At 41.0% G+C, this 23,370-nt stretch overlaps 1 protein-coding gene across 3 annotated transcripts in view; it reads left to right on the forward strand.

The window, feature by feature from the left end:
* DENND1B (DENN domain containing 1B) overlaps nt 1-23,370 on the forward strand; it is a 144,808-nt gene that overhangs the window by 15,961 nt on the left and 105,477 nt on the right. For all 3 annotated transcript variants that reach the window (XM_052666935.1, XM_052666933.1, XM_052666934.1), the window contains exon 3: nt 17,227-17,270. In XM_052666935.1, the coding sequence (XP_052522895.1) occupies nt 17,227-17,270 (44 nt within the window). The remainder of the gene's footprint in view (nt 1-17,226; nt 17,271-23,370) is intronic.

Below are 23,370 nucleotides of genomic sequence, written 5' to 3' on the forward strand. Positions count from 1 at the left end.
TCTAGCATGGTATGTGTATAATTAATTGCATCTAAGTAGATAATATGCTTGAACATGAAGTGTGAAAAAGCAACTGAAGTAATTCTATCTCTGAAGATAAGCAAAGCCGATGCTTAACAACATATGGATAAAGAAAGAGACAAAGTAGGCCAACCAAATCATATGTGCAGGGTGGCTCTTCAGTAAGAGTATGTTTGACTTGTAACTTTCTGTTGAAGAAATGTTCCTTATCACATTAGAAATGAGGTTTCAGCATTTTGCTCAGCAGCTTGGTGGAGTGCCCCCGTATCTTAGTGCGACTGGTTCCTCGTTTTTCCGTCTTCATGTTTTTGGTTTTAATTTTGGATGCAAGAGTACGTGGGAGGAAGTTGTGACTGGGGCTTTTTGTTAAAGATGCCGTGTAATTTGAAGGAAAACAAATCTATTCTTAAACTCGGCTTTTGTTTTGGCTTTGCTTAAAGATGAATTTTAATAGTGAATTGTCCTTGTATCCAACCTCAGTCTCCCTTGTTTTGCTTAGAAAGTGTTTCCCCTCGTCCTATCACAGCAGATCTTTCTCAAGAGTCTGTCCCCTTCTTTCTTCAAGCCCCTGTCTAGATATTGAAAGGTGTTGCTTCATATCACCTGAAAAAATAAAAGTTGCTTTTCTTTGCATGTGAGTTCTGTGGGCCTTTTTTTTTTTTCCTTAGCGTGTACACAGTCTCTCTATGAGTGTTATGTCTCTCTATGAATATTGTTACAGTGCCAGTCAATAAAAGCAGCTGAAGCCATGCAGTTGCAGTTCAGTGGTGTGGAGCATGGCCCCAGTTTGACAGAAATGTCTGGAAAACTTCTCCCATGGCATGGTGATCTCTGTCCTCCAGAAGTGACATCTAAATTACAGCTTGGACATGGCTGCTCCAACCTGTGAGCCCTTTTTGAAAGCAGGATTACCTGTCTGCAACAAAGTGCCTATGTCCACAGCTGAGGGTACCAGCCCACTCCTGCCCTGCTCCTCCCTGCTATGTTTGTGGTACCTGAGCACTTTTGTGCTCTCAGTTCCTATGGCAGCAGTGTGATGCTGTATAGTCTTTTGCCCTGTGCTTGAAAGCAAGTGTTCCATCCCTGTTACCCAAGGGAGAAGTGTGAGCTGCTGTTGAGTGGTACCCCCCTTTCTCATAGCAAGATGATCAATGTACAGAGCTGTGAAACAGGCACCACCAACCACAAACCACAGTTTTTTAGTTCTGTGTCTGTTTCTAAAGCTTCAAGTGAGTCGTTCATCTCATTGGCTATAGTGCATGTTTCCAGAACATTTTGTGCCTGTTTGGAGTCTGGCTATGGTGCTTATTGTGAGGTGAGTTATGGTGAGTAACTTCTGATCACTAGTTTTAGCTAGTTATTGCTAGAGGTGTTGGCAGCTGTCCTACCTAGCAGCCTTGTAGGTCTGATAGCAGCTATCCTTTGTGTGGTATGTGGTGCCCCATGGAAATGGAGAATGTTATCTCCCCTTTTCTTCCGTTCTTCCCAACACTTCTGCCTCCAGAGGTACTTGAGGCTCTTGCCATTCCCTTCCCATGGCAGTGCTGTGGTTTTGGTCCCAGGTTCTCCAGTCCTGCTGCTTTCCACTGATACTATGGCTGGGCCTGGGGGGTAGGTGGTAAGGGGCAGAAGTGACTTTTTTTTTCTATTATGATTTCCCAGTTTCTTGTTACGTCAAAAATGCATTAAAAAGCAAGTGTATGTAAGACAAGCAAACATCTTCATACTCCCCCATCAAACAACCCGCACCAGACAGCAATCCATCTGCCTCTTACTTTGGGGCATTCCATCTCTTTCCAAAATAGATTACTAAAACTGGTCGTGCGGATGTGTATCCTGTTGACTGTTCTCCTACCAAAGTGCAGTAAATTCTTGCTGGAATACACGTTCAAGAGAGCCTAAAAGAGATCCACAAAGATGCAAAAAACCCAATTTATCTGCAGTAATAAATTATTTCCAGTTTTCAAAGAATCACAAATGCATTTCCGTGTTTGAATGTTATTCAGAAATAGTTGTTTGGTTTTTTTTCCTGGCCTGCTTGTATGTTTTGTTTTGTTTTTTTTTTTAAGAGTGTGCTTCTATTTATTTTAGTCCACTTCAGCAGATTTCTTGTGTCTGTGTTATTTATGCAATAGAAATGGAAGTGTTATAAAGAAACAAAATATGAAAAAACACTGCAGTTATTTCCCAGAAAATGCCATGGTTTATTTGTACTCCATAGATTTTCTTTCTTGCTCAGTTCTTTTTTTATTTTTTTTTTTTTACAATGACAAGTAGTGTTGAGTGCTGTTCTGTATAGCAAAGTCCAAATAGTTCTGTTCTTTTAATTGCTGAAGAGAACTGAGACTGTGGGCAATACTGACGCAATGCTTTTGGTCCAGTCCAGAGAACACACTTGTCTTCCCATGTCTTAAGCTTCTTATTGGAGTGCTGCTAGTGAATATTAAGCTAAGCTCTGTAGATATCCATATGCTAGGTGCTGGATATAATTTAATAATCTGTGTATTATTTTAAAGACATGCATAAGCAATAGCTGCGTGCTAATAAAATGCAGTTACTGACCCATGAGTGAATTGATCCCTACAACTGTTTAAAGCTTAAGGCTCAAAGTTTTTCTCTTATCTTTCTGTTAAACAATGGAAAGTTTTACCGTATGTTCAAATAACGTCTTCATCAGGTTCCCTGCAGGATACCATAGTTAATTTTCAGTTGAGTGCTTTACAGGATTTTCTTTTTGCCGGCTGGTTGGGTGAAAGTCTAGACGCTGTGAGCCGGGGCGTTGGAGGCCTCACAATATAGTTATTGTGAATGGGAAGCAGGAGCAGCTTCCTCTGATGTACGGACTCGGTGCCCGAACCGGCCATACAAAGACACAGCTTTTGTTCTGGGGGATAGGGGCTAATCCGGGTGCTGCACACTGTGAAAAACCTTTTATAGAAGGGGGGGAAACTTGCCTTGGAGGTGAGAGGTCAGCAGTTTAACCTCTGACCATAGAATAAGAGACTGGGGAAGAATGGGATGAACAAGGGGAAAAAGTACTTCAAGTACTCTATTCTTTGTTTATCAAAAATGGGTCAAGCAAATGAGTGTCAGGAATGGTTACATGAGTTCTAATGGGACACAAGTGATTGTGGAGTTGTGCACCAGCTTAGCTGTGCCTTGCTGCAGTTTGTTGCTAGCATCTGTTCTCAGATGCCTGATCGAGACATCTCCATGTGAAAATCCGGTCACCAGCAAAGCACTACTGCTCTGCTCTCCAGCCTTGTGACCATTTTCTCTGCCTATGGAATGTTCTGGAACTGATGAAACAGCACAGTGCTTCTGGCCCTTCATGTTCGCGGTGCAATGCCTGCAGGTCGGCTTGTGACTGCAGGGCCTGGTGGGCAGCGGGGGAGCTGCTTCCCATCTCCACGCAAAGGGAGCATGCAGGCTTTCTCCTCTGATCTCACATTGGTATTATCAGTGCTGGGACTCCAGTTGCAATCCAATTAGAAATGATGGGAGTCATGTTAACTATAGTTAAGCCCTGTGTTTTCCCAGCTTTGCTGTTTGGGACCAATTGGTTCCGCTGCTCTTTAGATGGTCTGGCAGAGATACCAGCAGTGATTGGTGCCTTAATGCTCCCTGCCTGCTACACAGCCATTCCTTGTGCTTTACTATGTCCAGCCTGTGGGAAGCACGGCTTCCCTCCCTCCTGTCTCTCCCAGCACACCAAAAAAGCATGGAGGGCATAATGCCCTGCTGATGGAAGTTTTATACTTCACTGGCCAGAGACATGTTTTATATAAGAGTTAAATTCCAATTCCTGTTTCACACAAAGGGATTAAGCTCAGCTTTGTTGTTGACCCTCTTCATGTGTCACATCTTCAAACATTTGCTTATGACCTGGAGAGCTTAGGGCTCCTGCACTAAAGGAAGAGGCCAGCAAGGCCTGGCATTCCTGGCCAGCAGCTGCCTTCCCAGCACCCTGAGCTGCGTGGTGGTGAGTGCTGGGTGTCACTTGTGCCTGGGCACAGCTTCCTCTGACCCTTAGTAAGGCTCAGCCCTTTGGTTTGCAATGTCACAGGCATCTTTCTTCTTTCTTCTTTTTAATTATACTGGGGGTAAATGCCTCTGAAAGTTATTTCGTTCAGTGACTTGACGTGTCTTTGCATTCTTTAGAAATCATTTGGGTTTACCAACATCAAACTACAGTGTTTGTCAAATATGCAGAACAGTTTAATAACTCAATTTTAAAGGAAGTACTTTGGACTGAGCTGTTGCTGGGCATACCTTTGCTGTTTCTGTAGCTGGTTAGCGGAAGTAAAAGAACCCATTGTACTCTGCACTTTGTCTTGCTATGGTTAGTTCTGTGGCTTTTTCGACAATAAGCCTATGATACGATTTGCTGCGACCTGGGCTTTTCATATCTGATGGACTGAAATGATGTTCTCTGCTGACATGACTGCCATTTTTGCCTCTACAAAAGCAGCAGAAGTTTAAAAGGTCCATGCATTTGAGAGCAGGTGGCATTCCAGTGTTCTGTTTGAATTTGGAAAATGAGGTGCAGACTATTTTCCTATAATTATTTTTCCTGGAATAATTAAAAGCAATTTAAGCCTCTTCTGTACCCGTATGCAGGGTAATGCATTTCAGCTCCTTGTGCATTCTGTGTGTTGATGGCTGTTATTGCTATGCAGATATATAGGCATGTTCTGAAATATTAGCGTCAGATTTACTGGGTAAATTGATGGTTTTGTCGGAGACACAACCTTAATATATGCTGTTATTGATTTATGAAGAAATCATTCCTTATTCTTTCACATCAATAATAATACTAATATCTTTTTTTTTTTTTTGTGCTGGAGTTTTGACTAGTTGATATCTGGTGCATATTTATGCATTATGTATATTTTTCCCCTTCCTCCTGTCACTTTTTTTTTTTCAACTGACATCCTCTTTGGAAATTAAAATAAAGGCTTCCATTACTTAAGATGCAGAAACAGCCCCAACAGGTCGGTGTCCATCTTCGTATAGTCAGTGCTTCTCCATGTGCACAGATTGCCTCTGTCTTTGCTCTCAGTTCTGAGGGGCTTTGGGCACTGTGCTTTGCTTTGTGCCCAGCTGGCCAGCCCTGAATTGCTGCTCAGTGAGGGCCAGCTGTTTGCTTGGCAGGCTGCCTGGGCTGGAGAAGTTTCTCCTGATGCATGTTCTTATACTTCTAGGGCAGCTAGTTATAATGCAAACTGCTCAAAGCAGAGAGTTCTGGTGCTGCCTTCTGGAAAAGCCCAGTTTACAGAGGAGGTGCTGGGCTCTGACCCAATGTGGGACAAGTGTGTATTAGAGTTCTTTCTGTTCCCTGGACTGCCCAGTGCTGGTGTTCCAGTGCTGCTGCTCACACGGAGTCAGACATGCACAGCTGCTGGCTGGGTGACTTCCATGGAGAGCCTTTCTTAACATTTTCTTTGTTATCTATGGAAAAAAAAACACAAAACAAAACAGGGTTGGCAATTATCTGTAAGTGGCTTGGAAATGGCTGAAGTACCTTCAGTAGCTGCGCGCAGTGATCCTGAAGGAGACCTGTAGCTTCAGTGCGGGTGGGAAGGGGTTTTCATTTTTAGTTTGTTTTTCCTGGCCTTGGCTGCTGAGCTGTGAGCGCTTCATGACAGAGCGAGATCTCAGCTGATTGCAGGCCTGTTAGCTGCAGGAGTAATGCTGATCTCTGCGTAACAACCCCTTAACCTGCTTTTTGCCTTGTGTTCTTCTCCAAAGTTCAGTGTTGACTTTTAAAGATGGGTATGTGGAAAACGTCAAAACACTGATTTTCAGCAGTGTGCTGCCTGTCATGGAGCAGGGCTGAGTGCACTTGGGCCAGCCCTTGCATTTCGGTTGTTGTTGCTTCTTGCTTGCACAGGGCCTGTGGGACAGACGGCCCCTTGCTGTTGATAGTTCGATTACAGCACTCACCCACAGCTTCTGAGGAGTGCGAAGAGAAGAAATTGCTTTCTTAGGCAAGGTGTTTTCAATTCAATTCTCACCCATTAGCTCTGTTTGGTTAAGTTTTGAATTACTCCATCAGGTGACTGATGAGTTTATTTTTTTTTCTTCTCACAATGGTATTAAAATGGGCTTGGTATAAGACTGGGTGAAGGGGAAAAGTATAAAGATGAATACTTACCAGTGCTCTTTTTTTTTTTTTTTCTGTTCTAATGTATCAATGGCAATAAAGATAAAAAAAAAAATGAATACTGAATCAGAAGGGTCTAACAAACACCTATTTGACTACTTTGTGAGCTGCTTGTATACAAGATATAGGTAGTAGTTAAATGACATGATTCTTAGGATTTTTAGAGCTTTGTGTAGATGAGAATGTTTATGATTGTTTCAATTAAACTTCTAGCGTGGCTGCCTTGTAAAACTGAGATAGCTGGAGTAATGGAAGCTGCCATCCTTGGATGTGTTTGGGGTCACGAACCCAGGTGTGTGAGGAGTGGGGCACTGGCAGCCCTGAGCTGTGGGTGCTGCCCTGCTCTGCCCTGCCTGCTCCTCACCAGGAGCACATAGGAGGAACCTTGCTGTGCTGCTCAAGCAGGAAGTAGCACAAATAGTAACAAACAGAGGTGCTGATGACACCTTCTCCTGTTGTGAGGGAATTTCCAGGCACACTGCTTTTTTTCTTTAAGCAGAGGTTGCCCTCTTGTTTCTTTAGGGTGGGGGGGGAAGGGGGAAGGAGAAGAATCATAGAGATTTTGGTTTAATTCTTTGCTAATCTGTGCTTGAAGGGAGTTAGGAAGCAGTAACCCAGGCATCCATAAACTACTGGAGATATGGTTCACTTATGTAGCAGGAGTCATCTTGTTTTCCTCTGCGTGCAGTTTGTGGAGATTGCACACAGCAAGTCTAATGTGAGGCAAAACTGTGTGCCTGGGCAGCCAGCAGTGCCACAGCTGAGCAGTGTGGCTGTTATGCTGGGTCTTGCTGCTGCCTAGCTCACTGAGTAGGCCTGTTGTTTTGTGAGAAGGCACAGGGCCTTTGCTAGATCTTTCTCAAAATCAAGCTTGCAGCAGTAATACCACATAGCCTGCAGTATTTTCAAGTTCTTTGCCTTCATTTTAAAATAGGCAAGATGCTGCATGAAGTATCTGTTTTCAAGGAGGTGCAGAGTTACTTTCAAATCTGAGCTGGATGTAAAACTTGCAAATGTGAATGCTCTGAACCTTACTGTTTCCAGTTATTGCTCATCTCATGAGCTCACTACACCACATCTCTCACTGTCCAATTTTGAATACAGACTCTATGGCAGAAGAACAGAAACACCTTCTGTAAATGTGCCTTGAATGTTAGCAGTGACTTAAGGCAAACATGTTTCTTGTTCTTGTTCTTCTGCTACCACTTCAGTAAGTTCTTAGATCCTCAGTGATGTGAGCTGCAATTCACTCAGATTACATGGAAAAAATGGGAAAAGCAAGAATAATGCTGCAGGTCCAAATGACATGCAGTTGTTCCCACAATTCTAAGGACTTAGCAGGTAAAAGAAAGCCCTGCTTATTTTGCAAAAAGGCCAAATGGAAGCTGGACATATTCACTTGATCCGTGCACTGTCTGTGCAGTGAACTCTCACCCTGATTAAGGTCTTATCCCGAAGCATGGCTAATAGCATTGCAGCCTGGAGGACCCTTTCTTTCTATTCCTGGTAGCTGAAATGACTTTCCGCTCTGTCCTTCAGAAGTAACAAATTCTCGGGTAAAAAGGGATTGACCTGCAGCTTTGGAGGAGGTTTGAGTGGTGGCCAGACACTGGCCATCGATCTGATCATAAATGGGGAAAAAAAAAAAAACCTATCTTATTGCATGCTTTGAGTACTGGTGGGGAGTGCTGAGGAAATGCCAAGGAGCTGACAGGGCAGGCGCTTTGCAGAGTGGAGTGGGTATGCGTTGTGAGTTTTCCCATCCCGTTAGAAACAAGATTCTGAATTCCTGCAGATGTGACCCCACTGTCTTGAAGCTATCTAGTAAGATACTCATCTGACGAAAGACCTTGTTAAATCCTGAGCCATTTGTGAAATCACTGAGTAATTTGGTGCACTTGTATTATGGGGTATGTTGCAAGTGTAAGTCCTAGAGAAACTATTGTAAATCATGATAAAGTTTTCAACTTACTTGCAAGCCTACCTAACCCATGCTTGGCTACAGATAAAAGCAGCTTCTTTAGGAAAAGCTCCCCACTGGGAGGAAGGGATTTCCATCTTATCCACTTGGTAATTACTTGTCTGAGAGTCACTGGTACCAAACCATGCTGGCAAAGGCTTACAGGCACAACTGCTGGGAGGCAACTGCAGGAGGCTGCTGGCTTCTTCTTCCGTGTTTCCCTAGGACAGTGCTTAGTGTTTGTTAGTTGATGTTGTTTTCATTTAGAAAACACTTCAGTTTCCATGAGAGAAGTTAAAAGGAACTGCTGGAAGTCAGCTTTGAACAAGTCTTCTCTATCTCCAGTGGGAGTGAGGTACCTGTGCTGCCTGGGTGGCTCTGCAGTCAGTGGGAGGCAAGGCAGGAGCTGCTGGCTGGGCAGAGCTGAGGTGCTGGACCTTGTGTGGCAGGGCAGAACTCGGCACCTTGTGGAACGTGCTGCTGAGAACATGGCCTGGGTGCGCTTAAACACCTGGAAAAATCTCCATATATATTAACACATAGGTGCAAAAGGCAGCAGGTGTGGTGTGTGGAAGTGTGACCTGGGTGTGCCATGTCGGCACCTGGCTCATAGCTGCTTGCTGCAGTGCTGGGTGTTGCTGTGGGGGCACAGCAAGGGCAGTTTGGGGGATAAAGATCAGCGGCTGAAGGGGGGGGGGGGGGGGGGGGGGGAGGTAGAACTTGATACAACTTCCTAAGTGGGTTTCCTTTTGCTTTTTTTGAGAAGATGCTATGGGTATGGTTGCTTCTATAAGAAGTCCTCTATGAAACAGAGTGAGAAGAAACAGCATTCCGATGCAAGTTTACCTCCCCCCCGCAACATTTCTTTGATAAGCAAAAAATACCCAGACTATGAGGTCTGAATAGGAGCATACTTTCAAGTATTTTCTAGTGGCACCTTCATTTGCATGCTGTCTTTAATCTGTCAGGTTTCAAGTGCTGGGGAAGCTAGCGAGTGTTTCTTAGTTCTACTCCCCTATGAAGTTTCCTCAATGCATGCTGTCCTTGTTCTTTCTTTTGATGGCTGAGGCTCAGAAAACACTGCAGCTCCCTCACCATGTGTGCAGTGTCTCCCAACTCGCTGGCTGCAGCTGCTGGCTCCAGCTGGCCCCTGGTAGTGGGGGCTGAGCACTGCTGCCCCGTACTGTCCTTGAGCTGCACCCCATGTTTCTGCTGCCCTCCAGCCCTGTGCTTGCAGAGCTCTTGGTGAGTGGATTGGAAGCTGCTGTATGAGAGGGGTTTTTTCTGGAGATATCTCCACGCAAATGCTCTTTTTCTCCATCAGACTTCACGTGTGGGAAGGCTTGCATTGCACCTCATGTTTATCTGTTATTTTGTTTCTGAGTAACTTGTAGTTGTGAGATAATGTATTGATACAAAAGCATCATTGGAATTACTGTTGCCACTTACTGCCAAGCTGTTCTAAGCATGTGGCAGCCTTTTGACTTGGAAAAATCATGGCATTGCAAATTCAGAAAACTCTTTATTACTGACAACTACACTGTCTGTCAAAACCAGTTGTGCTCATAGCTCAGGTATGTTTATAAAGCAGTTCCCTGAGATCATGATAAATCATATTCAACTTTGTTAATTGTCTCCTATAAGCTTTACTTTGCTGCCTGCCTTTTTCTCCCTAAGTATTTTCCCAGCCCTGTGTCTCTTGACCCCATCTCTTCTTTCCCCTCTCAACGGATGGCTTTTTCCCCAGTGATTATCATTACAGCATCAGAGAAAATACAGCTGGAGGGATGCTGAGCAGTCATCTAGCCCCATCTTTCTGTCCCAAGACATGCCTATTTTTGCCTATCCTGCTCTGCAAAACCCACAGGGATGAAGGTTGTGCCTCTCCAGGCAGAATATTGAACTACTTAATTAATCTGTTTCATTTTTACTTCAAGTCTGTTTTTCTGTCTCAAATTATTCTGGGTTGTTATCAAGAGAATTACCTGAGATGATGTTTCTCAGCATGTGTTTGTAGTTTATGTTCCATTACCAAAAAGAATGTGTGCTAATTAGCTTACTCTGTTGTATTTTTGGATGATGCTTATAATCTATGATCTTAATGATGTTGAAGAGCATTCTTTAGATTATATTAACTGCTGAAACGTTGGGGAAAATTACCACTCGGTAAGCTTTGCCTCTTCTTATTTATTGTGGTTCTGAATACACTATGTTTCTGATTTACTCAGCCATAGAATCATTACTTAGATATTTTTTAGATTTGTTGCAAAAATTAAAATTTACTAAAAATGGCTTTCCTAATTACAAGGATCATCTAAAAATGCTTTTCTTTTTAAAAAGTGGGGGGAGGATTAGCTGTTTCTTGCTTCGCTCATGCTGCACATCTGCTTACTGAGAGATCTCTCTTGAAGCTGGCAAAGGTATGTTATCATCAAAATTAGATTACATTTAATTTTCATGACTGAGAATTTACAGCAGTGCTCATGTGAACATAGTGGAAGATTCGGATTGGAAAAAAATGCCTCAGTGTTTGCAGAACCATTGCTTTTCCTTTGGTTGCTGTTCCAGGTTGAGAAGCATGCTGCCCAGCCCAATCTCCTCTCTGTGCTACCCTTACAGGCTTTGGAGAGGAGCAGGACTATGGTGAGCTGCCCTTAGAGGCTTGTCTATTGTGGGCACAACACGCACTGATTCATGACTGCTAAATTTGAGAGCTCACTACATTTGTATCTGACTTAAACTTGGATCACTTGGGAAAGACACAGGACTTAATGTGACCAAAACAGAAAGTCCTCTGCACTGCTATGTACTATGAGGTTGGGGAACAAAATGATTTTTCCTACAGTCTGTAATGGCCTTTGCATACTTACTTACTGATACAGATAGTTTAGATGGCTACATGCGTCTTCTCATAGATTTCTGTGTAATCATGCAGGATCCCTCAAGCTCAGCTGCAGACATCTGCTCTGGTCTAGCAGTGCTGTGATACGGAGGACCTTGCTGTACCTGCACTGTTTACCCATTTCTGTGACTTATTGGCTTTGTAAGGAGACAGAGAAGGTGCAGCGTACCAAACTGTTATGGTAATTTAGACTGAATTCCTTTTTGAAAGTTGGGAGCTCTGTGTCATACCCGGCCATATCTAAAACATATTTGTTTTCAGGGCTGAGCATGAGGTACTGTAACTGTGCTGAGTGCTTGGTGAGCTTGCTTTTCCCTTCATTACTGTTAAGCATGTTCTGTTCTTCTGCTTTCCAGGATTCAGGAAAGTCTTTCTGCACTTCAGGAGAACTATTGCAGGGAAAAAGACCAGTGATTTAACCCATATTGCATTTCCTCCAGTAACATCAAGGCTTACTGAAGGTTATAGGGATGTTGGAGAGTGTACTGATAATTCAAAACGACAGAGAAATTGGAGGGCTGCATTTAGGATGTAATGCTGTTCTGTTGGGACAAGTATAACATACTGTGCTTCAACAGAAATAATGAGTATAAGGAGCAGAACAACTCATGGTGCAACAGTTCTCAGTAAGGAAATATATCAAATTACAGCTGACCACAAATGAGTAATCTCATGCTTGAAAAACAAAAAGTATTGCTGCAGTTTATTTAGATGAAACAGGAGAGGAAAAAAAAAAAAAAAAAAAAGCAATGTATCTTAGAGTAGCTGTGAAGTAATTCTGCTGTTCTGTTCATTTCTGATCCAAACCTTGGTTGAAAAGGTTCTGGAAAGTTATGAGATGTGGGGGCATTTGGTAGCAGTACATAGAAGGGTGAGACTGGTAGCTTATGGGGGGGGGGAGGGGGAAAACAAGCATTTTATGAAGAAAGCATAAAAGAATCTATGGTTGCTTAGCAATGGGCATAGAAGACTATGGAAGAGAGAGCATGACAGATCTCTGGAAGAAGAAAGCATAGTATTCTTCATGAGGAATAATGGCCTCAAATTGCACCTAGGAAGATTCTGGTTAGATTTTACTTAGAATTTTTGAATACTCAAGAGGAAGCTTTGGAACAGATTGCCTGGGAAAGCAGAGAGGTTGAAAATAAATAATCATATAGCATTCTTTCTAATGCTGAATTTTTAAATGCAGAACTGTATGACTTTAGACATCTACTGACCCCATATCCAAGTGGAGCAGACCCACAGGGTTCATTGAGTCCAACTCCTGGCTCCAAGCAGTGTGTGTTAGTCCATGCATCTGAGAGTGGTGTCCAAATGCTTTTTGAACTCTGGCATTTAGGGCCCAAGAGCTGGAGACACCTGAGCACCAGCCGTGCTTCCCAGCTCTGGTTTGGCAGGGTGGAGAGGGCAGATTTCTCTGGTGAGAGCAATGGATGGTTAGGAGGCACAGGGTGTGATCTGCTCACCAAATTAACTGTATTTACTGGGCTCACAGTAGGTATGATATTATCTATTCTATTGTTATATTTCTTAGTTAAAATGCTTTCTATTGAGCTTCTAAGATGGAATTATTCAACGTCTGATTTATTTGTATATGCTTAACCCAAATTTACTCACTGAAACTATTTATTTGCATAGGTGTTTGTGAGGGGAGGTTGTTCTGTGGTTATTATTCAGCATATGTACTTGAACTGACTGAAGCCTCATTTGATACTTAGAGTGAATTCTTTGTAACCTACTGTAGTAGTCTCCTTATTGTATGAGGACAAGATTTTTCCTGAAGCTTGCTGTAGGTATTGTAGCTCAGTGGGGTTTTTTTAGTCATCTTAAAGACTTTAAGTTACCTATTCTAAATGGATCCCTTTTCTCACGTTTTTAAACTAAACCTGGAGGTAAGGCACACGTGTGAGTCAAGGTTTTTCAAACTAAATGCTTTTTCTGGAGCCGAAACAACTTGCCAGCATTTCTTATTCTCCTCTCAAACTTAGATGAGATTATATGCAACTTTACTCTAGCATTGCTGAACTAGAAATTTTATGATAGCAAAATTTTAATTGCAACTCGTGACCTTTTAATTAAAACTTCAGAAATCAGAGGCTGTGTTGTGTCACTTCCTGCAGCCTTGTTGCAATGGTGTTCCACCTTGGAGGAGGGCTGAGGGCTGGAGCTGTCCTCTCAGTAACTACATAAAGATTCCATTAGATGCTCATGATTTATGAAGTAGCATGGAATGAGTGAATGCAGTGTGCAGCTGTGTGGGCTCTATTACCATACCATGCACTGCACGGCCACTCAGTACACCAAGTGATGCTCTTACAGGGCCCCACCAAGGAGTGGGTGATGCAAACAAAGAATGCTCAGGTTTTCCTAGCTTATGCTGAGTGTGGTCTGGTGTAAGAATAGTCAGTCTGGGTGCAGCAGACCTGAGAACTCTCGTATATGCTTACACACGCAGCGTATATACGCTTCATGTGTGCAGCCAACCATTTGTTCTTACCAGCACACTTGTGCAAAAATGGTGCCAAGTGCTTCTCCAAAGAAGTCTGGCAAAAGTGGGGAATAAGGAGAAATTTGGTTGTTCCTCAGCTGGCTGCAGCAACATCTATTTCTGAGTGATTCTCTTCCTCTCACCCGTAAAATGAACATAAAATTGTGACCTAACATTGCCAGATCAGATGGGGTATCTGGACAGTAATCCTCAGGGAAACAAGAATTCAGTCTTTGTAAACCTGCATTAAGTTGCAGAATTGGGTTTTGCTTACTCTTTTTATTTCTAAATCAGTACCATTTTGTTTATTCCTCTGTGGCACTTGTGCAAAGTTGACACAGATGTCAGATGCTGTCCGAGTCTGGTTCCAGATATAGAAACTAACATCAGCTTCCAAAACAAGCCCAGTCTCTGACTTGGGAAATTAAAAAGCTTCAGGATTTTATGATGGAGGTGCTACCGAGGGTTAAGGAACAGACAGAATGCAGTCACTTGAATTTTGAGGCACAAGCCCCACCAGATGTTCTAAAAAAGAAGTATTATGCATACTCGCTAAAATCACCAGCTGAATGCCAGTAATAACAGCCGCAAAACTCTGCTTGGGGCAGGTGGCAGATCTTGGAATATAGCTTTTGCTGGATATGCAGCACTGAATGAGTTTCTTGAGTTTAGGTAGGACTGTTTTCTTGAGTGTCGCCTGTTTTGTGCTTTCAGGAACCATGCAGAATGTTATCTTGATTATTATTTTCTGTTGACTTACCCAATTGTAATTGTACTGACGTGATACATAATGCCTTTTTGCCTGAAAGTAAAAGGAGAACACAGTGAAAATGAACATTGTACTTCAGTTCAGTGAAGGGGAATATACTTTCAGGTTCTTGTTTTTACTACTTCAAGAAGCACTGGGGAGCCCTCGTGTGAAATGAAGATTGCAAAAGGAGAGGACAGTGAGCTGTGGCCGTAGGTTTCGTGTCTGTTAGCAATTAGGGCTCCCAAAGAGGTAAGCGGAATTGCTGGCCTTGCTGCCAGTGTGCACAGCGTGCTCCAGTGAGACACTGCCCACTCCACAGGCATGTCATTGTGATGTGGAGACATGACTTATTTTCTGACCAAAAATAGTTACTTAGATCCAAGCTTTAGAAATTTCTGGGGTTATTCTTTGTTCCTGATTGTGACGTTCTAAAATCAAGCAGAGAGGTTTTAGTGTTGTAATTACTTCCTTTTCTGAAGATTGACGTTATGCTTCCACTGAGCAGTGAAAGGAATCCCCAAATTTCTCTTGAATTTTATGCAATAACTGTTTTGCAAACCAAAAGCATAAAAAATCCCCCACAACTCACCTTTGGTTTCATTATAATGTTGCTAAAATATTCAATAACTATTTATTATGGAAATGTTGTTAGCACCTGCCAAAACAATCTGCTCCGTGCCTAAGAAACACAGCTTTCAGCTGGCAATGTTTCGGCAGCCTTTCTCTCTGTGAGATGCTCAGCACACCTATTGGCTGAGAATAGCTCAGCGTTTCTCTATAGAAATTGCTATAGGTGGTAGAGAAGATCAGGGCAGAAGGAATGGGTAAAAACCAATAGGACCAACCACAGACCAAACTGGATTTCTGTGGCTGTAGCTTTCTGTCCCCCGTAATGCTTTGTCTCTCGCTTTTCTTTCTTGATTCTGCTCTCAAATGGAGGTTTTGGGGATACCGGTTTATTTGGTGCAGACCTGAAAAGGTTTCAATGGTTGGCATGAGCTTGGGGGGCTTCCTGGCCTGGTTTACTGCAGAAGAAAGGTGATTGCATGGCATCTGGAGCAAGGAGATGATTTACATCTAATAATTTTCTTTTTCATGGGGCTAAATCAGAACAAAAATGAGCTCACTAACGCTGAGGCCCTCAGCCTGGTTATTATCCAGATATGTCTGTGACTTATTTACATACAAGAAAAGTAAGGGGAAAAGCTTTTCTGTTCTAAGTGAGAACTGTATTTATTCTTTTAGTATACTTTTAGATGGAATGCTCTTCAGTTTTCTCTTGTTTCTAATCTTCCCCAGAAGTTTTTGTTCCCCCTTGTAGATGTAAGAAAGCTAATTGTCCAAATGCATGGATTTTCATAAAGAATGACTGTAGAACCTTTCTGTTGCTCTTAGGATTAAAAATGTGGCTATTTGACTGCTTATTGCAGAAACAGATTTTTACTAATTTTACTAAAATCTAAAATCTAAATTCAGTCTAAGTAAGGTTGAGTTGGTTGAGGTAAGTTTTAGATCATCTTCAGGGGCATTTTACGCTGTTGATTTGGCACCTGACCTGGAGCAAGGGGGGGATGCTTGTGGCCTGCTGTCCTCTGCAGCTGGCAAGTGTGGGCACTGCAGCTGTGAGCAGGGCAGCGGGATGTGAAAATATCATGTAGGGTATTTGTCCTTTAAAGCCTCAATTTGTAGCAGCAACCTTCTGTGTCTAGATGAAGATGAGTGGAAACCTCTGTACTTTGCCAGAAGTGGAGAAGTCTCCAGATCTGATGTGAAGTGCGGCACTCAGAAGGCTTCTGATTGATCAGGCAGTGCTAGCCGCAGAGACTGATGTGAGAAATAGAAATCTGGGTGTCTCACAGACATCAGCTCTTCCAAAGATGGGAATCCCAGGCCCCCTGCTGTAGCCTAAGGGCTTCCAAGCAGTTTCCTCTTGCTCAGGGCTTGCCCTGTTTTTTTGCCCCTGGAAACCTGGGGCTGCTGCCCACAGCACTGAGAGGGTCTGGAGTGTTCACCTGGCTTGCGCACGTGCACTGGTGGGAGTTGCAGAAATCACCCAGTTTCCAGGTGTTGTGGCTTGTGCCACACTGTTGGGAAGCAGGTAATTTCACTTCAGCATGGGAACAGCTAGTTGTGTTAATGGATGCTTCATGTGTGTATGTGATGCACTTTAGTGGGAGGGCATGAGGAAGATTTGGTATTGCAGGAGATGAGCAGCGTCTGGAAGATCAAGTGTATAATTCAGTGGTTGAGAAGTTGTGGTTCAGATTGCTGCGTTAGGTGCATTGACAATAATATTAATTACAGGTTAATGCATAGCCTGAACAGTAAGTGAGAGTTTTACTGTAATTAACAGTAAACATGAAACAATTGTAATAGATTAACGGAAGCTTTAAGGTATAATCTAAATGCTGTTTTTTAAATGGCTCGGAGTGGAAAAATATTCAAATGTGTCTTCTCTCCAATCTCTTCCTTGAGTCTTGGGTATGCTGGCACTGTCTTTAGATTTGCAAAGATCCCTATTCTGTACCTCACGGAGATGCTTGTTTTCCTCTTCATAGTACATAACTTTTTTTTTTTTTTTTTTTTTTTCAATGCTTGGATGAGACTTTGTATCATTTCATTTCTTAATTAAATTAAAATGTGAAAATTAAGTATGGGCTTAAAAACTGTAGTGGTCAGGTTGAAAAGAAGAGTTAAATATGGAAGCAGTTTGGTACATTGTACAACCTGCTCACCTGTGTGAAACAATAAACATAGTTTCATAAATATGAAATGCCTCTTTAATAATCCAGCATCTTCCGTAGTTTTCACCTACGTTTTTGTACTTGCCTCAGAGCTTGAAGCTAAGCTGACCCTCTCTTTAATATTAATGTACTCTGACTGTAATACTCTGTTCCTTTGCCTCTGATTAATGCTGTCTGTCAATTATTTACAGATCCAGTGGTACTGTGGAAGTTCCCGGAGGACTTTGGAGACCAGGTTGGAAACATGAGATTGAACTTTTTTTTTAATGTTAGAATAATGATAAAAATGCTCTCCTATTCAGCTACAGAAAGGCAGATGCTAATGATAGCGGTAAGGAAGTCTTCACCCAACTGGTGGCTCGGTGATTAGAATGCCTTTGTGACAGGAATACTCAATTGCAGTTTTCGAGCTCTGCATATTGTACTATTTCTATCACCCTGGTTTTTAGATAGCTCATTTTACAAGCTGTCTCTGTTGAGAGTGTGGTCTTGTTTAACCTGTCCTAATATTAAAAATGGGGGAAACGTATCAGACAAAACTTGTTAATATCAAGAAGCCAAATATTGTTATGAGCTTGTGTCAAAAGAACCCTATCAAAACAAGCAGGCAAAAAAGCTGAAGTCCTCCATAAGATTTGTTTTGTCATTTTAATGTCAGAACCGTTTCTCCCTTTAATCCTTGGCAATGCAGAATGGTGTATATTTGATGTTATTGTAGAGATGCCATAATTACTTAGTTTAAAAAAAGAATAAATTGTCAGCCCCTTATAAAAGTCAGTGCTCTACGCTTACTGAATTGGATAACACGAGTGCCCCAGCTTCTGGCTATGAATTAATCCTTATAGGAAAGTGTATACATGCAGGGCAGATGCATTGTTTCACTGTTCTAATAACAGCAATGCAGTTAACTAGGATTATTTTGCCTAGACTTTTCAAAATACTTGTATTTAAAATAAAAAAAAAAAGAAACTCTTAAGTTTGTATGTTCTGTGGTCTAAATTTCTATGTTATGATTATATGATTCTAAGTTTTTTATTATTTGAAAAACTTGGACATGAGTTTCTTCAATGGAAGTATTTGTTTTTCTAAAGAAAACGCATGAAAAGAATTAGAATGTGTCTGCATTTGCATTTGCATTTCTTTTAGACTGATACCAAATCCAACATATTCTTCATTGCTAGTGTCCCTGCAACAGATGATCTGAAAGATCATCAATTTTTTACACTAGATCTTGATTAATTGTTGACTTTTTTGTTTGTGTTTTTTTTTTTTTTTTAATCAATAATACAAGATTCTATATAGCCAGCCATAAGTTGATTCATGATGGAAAGGAATAAATATACAAGTGCAGAAGGTAGAATGTCTGGTTAGGGAATAGCATCAGTCAGAAATGTGTAGCTGTAAGATAGTGATAAATGGTATATGAGGAAAGTGTGCTCTAGTATGTTCTTAGCTTGACATTCAGTGAGTTTTGATAATTTTCCTAGCTGCAGGAGGATTGTCTTCATTGTGATTTAAATTCTTCTTTTCTGGTTTGTTTTATTATTTTTGTGTTGCTTAAGATAGACTTGATTTTAAAAAAAAAAAAAGTATGTATAAAGAGAAATGGAACTTATTCAGTGAGTCAAAGATTATTCAAAGAACAGCTGGTGTAGAAATATGATTAGAAGATGAAGCCCACTAAAAAATGGAAGGGAATCATATGGAGGTGCAATAGACATACCTAATCTGAAAAAAAAAAAGAGTCCTCAGGCAGTGATCTGCCTTTGAGCTCAGAAAAGCCTGTGCTTGCATGCTGAGTGGTATCAGGAATCCAGTACTTCAGGTAGATTGCTTCTCTTCCTGGAAAACAGTATGTTTTTCTCCTTTTCCTTACAAAGCAAATTTTTCTGCTGGAATTGCTGGATTTGAACAGAATGCATTGCAGCTTATGTAGTGAACCCTTGAGCTGAAAGATGGCTGTTCTGTGCGCATGTGTGCATATTGAAATCTGTAGGTTTGGACTGGAGATCTGTGCATCCACAGATATCATGGTTTTCTATAAATGAGCTGTCAGTAAAACTATCAAGAGTAATATCAATGGACATTTGGCAGAATATTTAAAAGAAAAAAGAGAATGTTCTCAACTCTATTTTTCTGTCATGTCTGTTTTAAATGTAAGATGCATGAGTTAGTTTTTGGATGTATCCCAAAGAATCGTCTTTCCTAAATCCAAGGGCTGTCTGTTTGCACAGTGATGTGATAACAGTGGGCAAAATATTTTCTTCTCTTCCTGCGTTTTTCTACAGTTTATCATGTCACCTTTTTGTTGCTTTCACAATGCAAAGAAAACTTGTCTATAACACTTTGATTTCTTCCTCTTCTTTCCCGCATTCTTCCTCTCAGTATGCCTCTCAGAACTTTCCAGTGCTTACTTGTTCCTATATCTGCCTTATTCTTGTGGCTAGTGTACGGTAGATCTTGATATGCTATCATACAGCAAAAGCTGAGTGAATGATGGAGGTGCAGGTTACTATTGCACTGGCATTAGACAAAAGTTGGAAAACACTGAAGAAATACTGAATAATCTTATTGTTGTAGGAAGAATGGAGGATTCTTGATTTGAGTGTATACAGGTTTTCAGTTTGAACGCTTAGTCCTCATCCCTATGTGAGATGTTGGGTTGTAGCTGTTTAATGTAATATTTTTATACTTCCCATGTGTATACCTACAGGTGTCTTGCATTTCCAAAACTCCTCTTGGAGTGGCTAGATGATAAGATGAATTTGTTTTAGTCTTGTAATTTTTGTGTTTATTCAAACAGCTTAGACCAGTATTTGATTTCAGCTCTGCAGGCTCACTTTCATAAGGAGGCCTACGCAGAGAAAACTAAAACATTACAATTTCTGGAAGAAAAAAAAATGAATTCTTAGAAATGAGGTACTTTTTAACGTGCTTTAGAGAAGCAGACCAAATTACAAGAAAAGCAAAAGAGAAGAAAACCCCCTTGCTTCCTGAATCAGATAGTTCATAACTATTTAAAAATGAAGTGTTACTGTGCAGAAAATGTCACCCAACACAGCTGAGATCTGCAAATGCTGCTGCGTTCACCTGGCAGTAGAGGTGGTAGCCAATGCCTTATTGATGTCTGATGTGCCTAGACACTACCAGTATGCCTCTGTTTGTAACTCTTCTGGAAATAAAAATACTCAAGCTCCTGGAAACTTCTGTGAGTTAAAATGTTTCTGGGCAAAGCATAGTACTGGCACCAGGAAAAGTCAAAAGAAGAGTGCTGAAAGTGCTGGGAGATGCTAGGAGTTCTTTCAGTTGCAGTGCATGTTTCTGATAGGTAAGTGGTGTGTGCAGCTGTGACTGTAGACACCAGTGTGGGGGACCAATCCTTAACTGTGAGGCAGCCGAGGGCAGTTTAGCACCGATGCACGGTGCATTTGGTAGTACCAGGAACAGCATGCTGACAGCCTGTTATAATGAGGAATTCAGTTCACTACTGTCATATGGGAGATAGTCCAAGCTTCTGTGTGTAATTTAAAAAAGAAAAATTGGTTTATTTTTCTTGAAAGATGGACAAAGATTAAGGAAAATCTGTACGCCAGGGTTTTCTGCCTCTTATGTTAGGCTTCATCCTTTTATCTTGTCTTAACCTGTAAGACATTTGAGGTTTAATGTTTCTTAGCAGCAGTAGTGCTTACAACTGTTTTAGCTGTGTAAAAACGCAGTAGCTTTTTTTAACCTTGCTGGTTACTCTCCCAAAATGATGTCTATCTGCAGTAAGTGCCAGAGTCTGTATATGGTTTATAGGAAAAACTGTTTCACTGAGTAGTTGTTTTTTTCCTCATTCAAGCTTCATAATAGCACAGTGATTTCTTTGGTCTGTGACTTCTCTGTTGGTGGAAAAAAGTCACACCTAAGAAGACAGTGCTAATAGCTAATATAGCAAGAAACTAGAGCCCACTTCCCTAATAAGGCTAGGAATGGTTGATTAATAAAGAGCTGAGGCTCTGCATTACATTGCTGTGTTGTAGACTTCATCCTTTCTGCTCCCACCCTTTGCTTCTCAGGTAAGGAAACTGAAACTGCTTTTTTGTGTCAGGCCTTTCCCATACCCTGCAGATGAGTAATCCATCTGGGTTAGGAATATTGCATCTCATCCGAGGCGTCTGTACTGTTTTCTACAAAGTTGCTGTAATTATCCTTGCATTGTTCTCTCATATCTTATGCATAGTTTTTATTTTTGTCATAGCTGATTATGTACAAGTAATTGCTGAAATGTGAGTAATAAGCCTTATTCCTTATCCTATGGTGAACCAGCTACTGAACACCCTTTTATTTGGATTTACATACATGTAAATCTATCCAGTGTAAATCAGATAATCCATGCAAATTACTGTATAAATATCTTTACTTATAAATGTGTGTCTGTAAATGCCAGTTGTTTAAGGACTAACTCTTGTCTTGTAAAGTTATATTTCAGTCTTCCTTCAACCGAAGAAATCTCACACTTTACTTTGAGTGTGTGTGTGAACTACTGAAAGTTAAGGCAAGTTTAAATGAATGTCTGGTCAGATTCCGAGTGTTCAGATTATTGCAGGACTGAAAATTCCATTGCATGGAGTATGATAGAAATTCTGTGAGCGAGGTAATCATGGAAAATACTGTATTATTCTTTGAAGGATTTAAAGTATAGCGTAAGTTTTACTAAAAAACTAAATCACAGCAAGTCTTGTTGTTTGGGGCAAAATAACTTGTGGAAGTCAGCTGTAATGATTCTGTGTTCCTGTATGCTGTCCTGAGAGAGCAGCGCCAGCCCAGCAGGTGTGAGGCCGTTGACATTCTTTTAAGGCTGCAAGCATGCTGTTAGGGGATGCATATCATGGTCTCCTTGCATTTGATGGCTTTGTTCTGTTATTCTGCTGAGGTACTAAATACGTTTCAAATGTTTATGTTAATTAGTTTGGTGCTTGTTTTTTTATTAGTAAATCATGGAAATGGTTTCAGGATTTTGTTGCTTGTGTATTAATAAACAGTTAGTATTTGGGTACGCTGGTATGAGAAAGGAGGAATCAATTACGTAGATTATTAATTTGCACAAGTACTTTTTTGTCTAAACATTACAAGTTCTTGCTTATTTTAGAATATCTATGGACTTGAATCCTGTAAATATCAGGAAAATGATTAACCCAACTGATGGCAACTTTGCGTGTTGCAAGTGAGCTCTGTCAAGTTAAAAGAACTTCCTGAGACTTTCTTACATTCATTTTTCCTGTTTGAAAAATACGTTCTTCTCCAGAGTATTGTGTCTGTATGGCAGCAATGATCTCCATATATGTGAATCAGTAGATAGACTACCAGCAGGAAAACATTCTGAGGTGTATTTAGAAATACAAGTGAACAGCTAAAACGTTTGAATGGAAGATATCTATCTTGTTCTGATAAATATTCTTCGGAATGACCACTCATCTAGGCATGCTGGGAACACCCAGAATTGCTGATACTTCAGCATCTCTCAAACTGTAAATATTCCTGAGTGACTTTAAAAAAAAAACAAACAAACAAAAAAAAAAAACAAAAAAAACCCATCCCAACAGACAGGATACGTCTTTACTGTGAGACTTTTATTTTTAAAAACGTAGCAGCCCAACACAGAAAACTTGAACTTTCTTGAAATTCTGAGAACAGGTGGCAACATCAAGTATACTTGTTGTCAGGATTGTAGCAGTTTGGTTTCATAGAGCTTTTAAGTTCAAGATGCTGATCAGCATATGGTACTGGCTAGCTGCATCTCTACCAGCTCTTTTGTTATCTTGTTATTGTTACAGGTCTTAATGACAGTTGTAAACCATAGTTCTGGATGCAGGGGTTAGTCCACCCTGGGGAGGAGAGGGAGAAACAGCAGTGTGGATTATGGAAATATGAATTGATCTAAAAAGCAGCTCTCTTGTAACAGAATGGGACTCAAAGAAAGACTGGGGAGAAGCTGGTGAAAAGACGATGGAATATGATGTGAAAATGATCATTTGAATGCTTTCCTTTTCATTCCCAGCTGCTGTGTTCTGGTGAAAAGACATGCATTTGTATATCTTAAGGCTGGGTGAAAAAGGGCCAGATGAATGGAATTACTTGTTAGATATGTTTTCATTTTGAGACAAATTATGTGCATTTTAATAGACTGTATGCATACGTTAGCCATTTTTGATCATACAGCTGTGATATTGGGGGACTACATTTTATTAAAAATGTTCCTTTCTGTTTGCTTAAATAAGTATAGTATTAATATTTGGCTGTCATTCAGATATAGCTTATCAGCTCACTGAAAATAACTGTTAGTGATTTGGCTT

This window comes from Tympanuchus pallidicinctus, unplaced genomic scaffold, assembly GCF_026119805.1.
Source record: "Tympanuchus pallidicinctus isolate F22 unplaced genomic scaffold, pur_lepc_1.0 scaffold7, whole genome shotgun sequence".
NCBI lineage: Eukaryota > Metazoa > Chordata > Aves > Galliformes > Phasianidae > Tympanuchus > Tympanuchus pallidicinctus.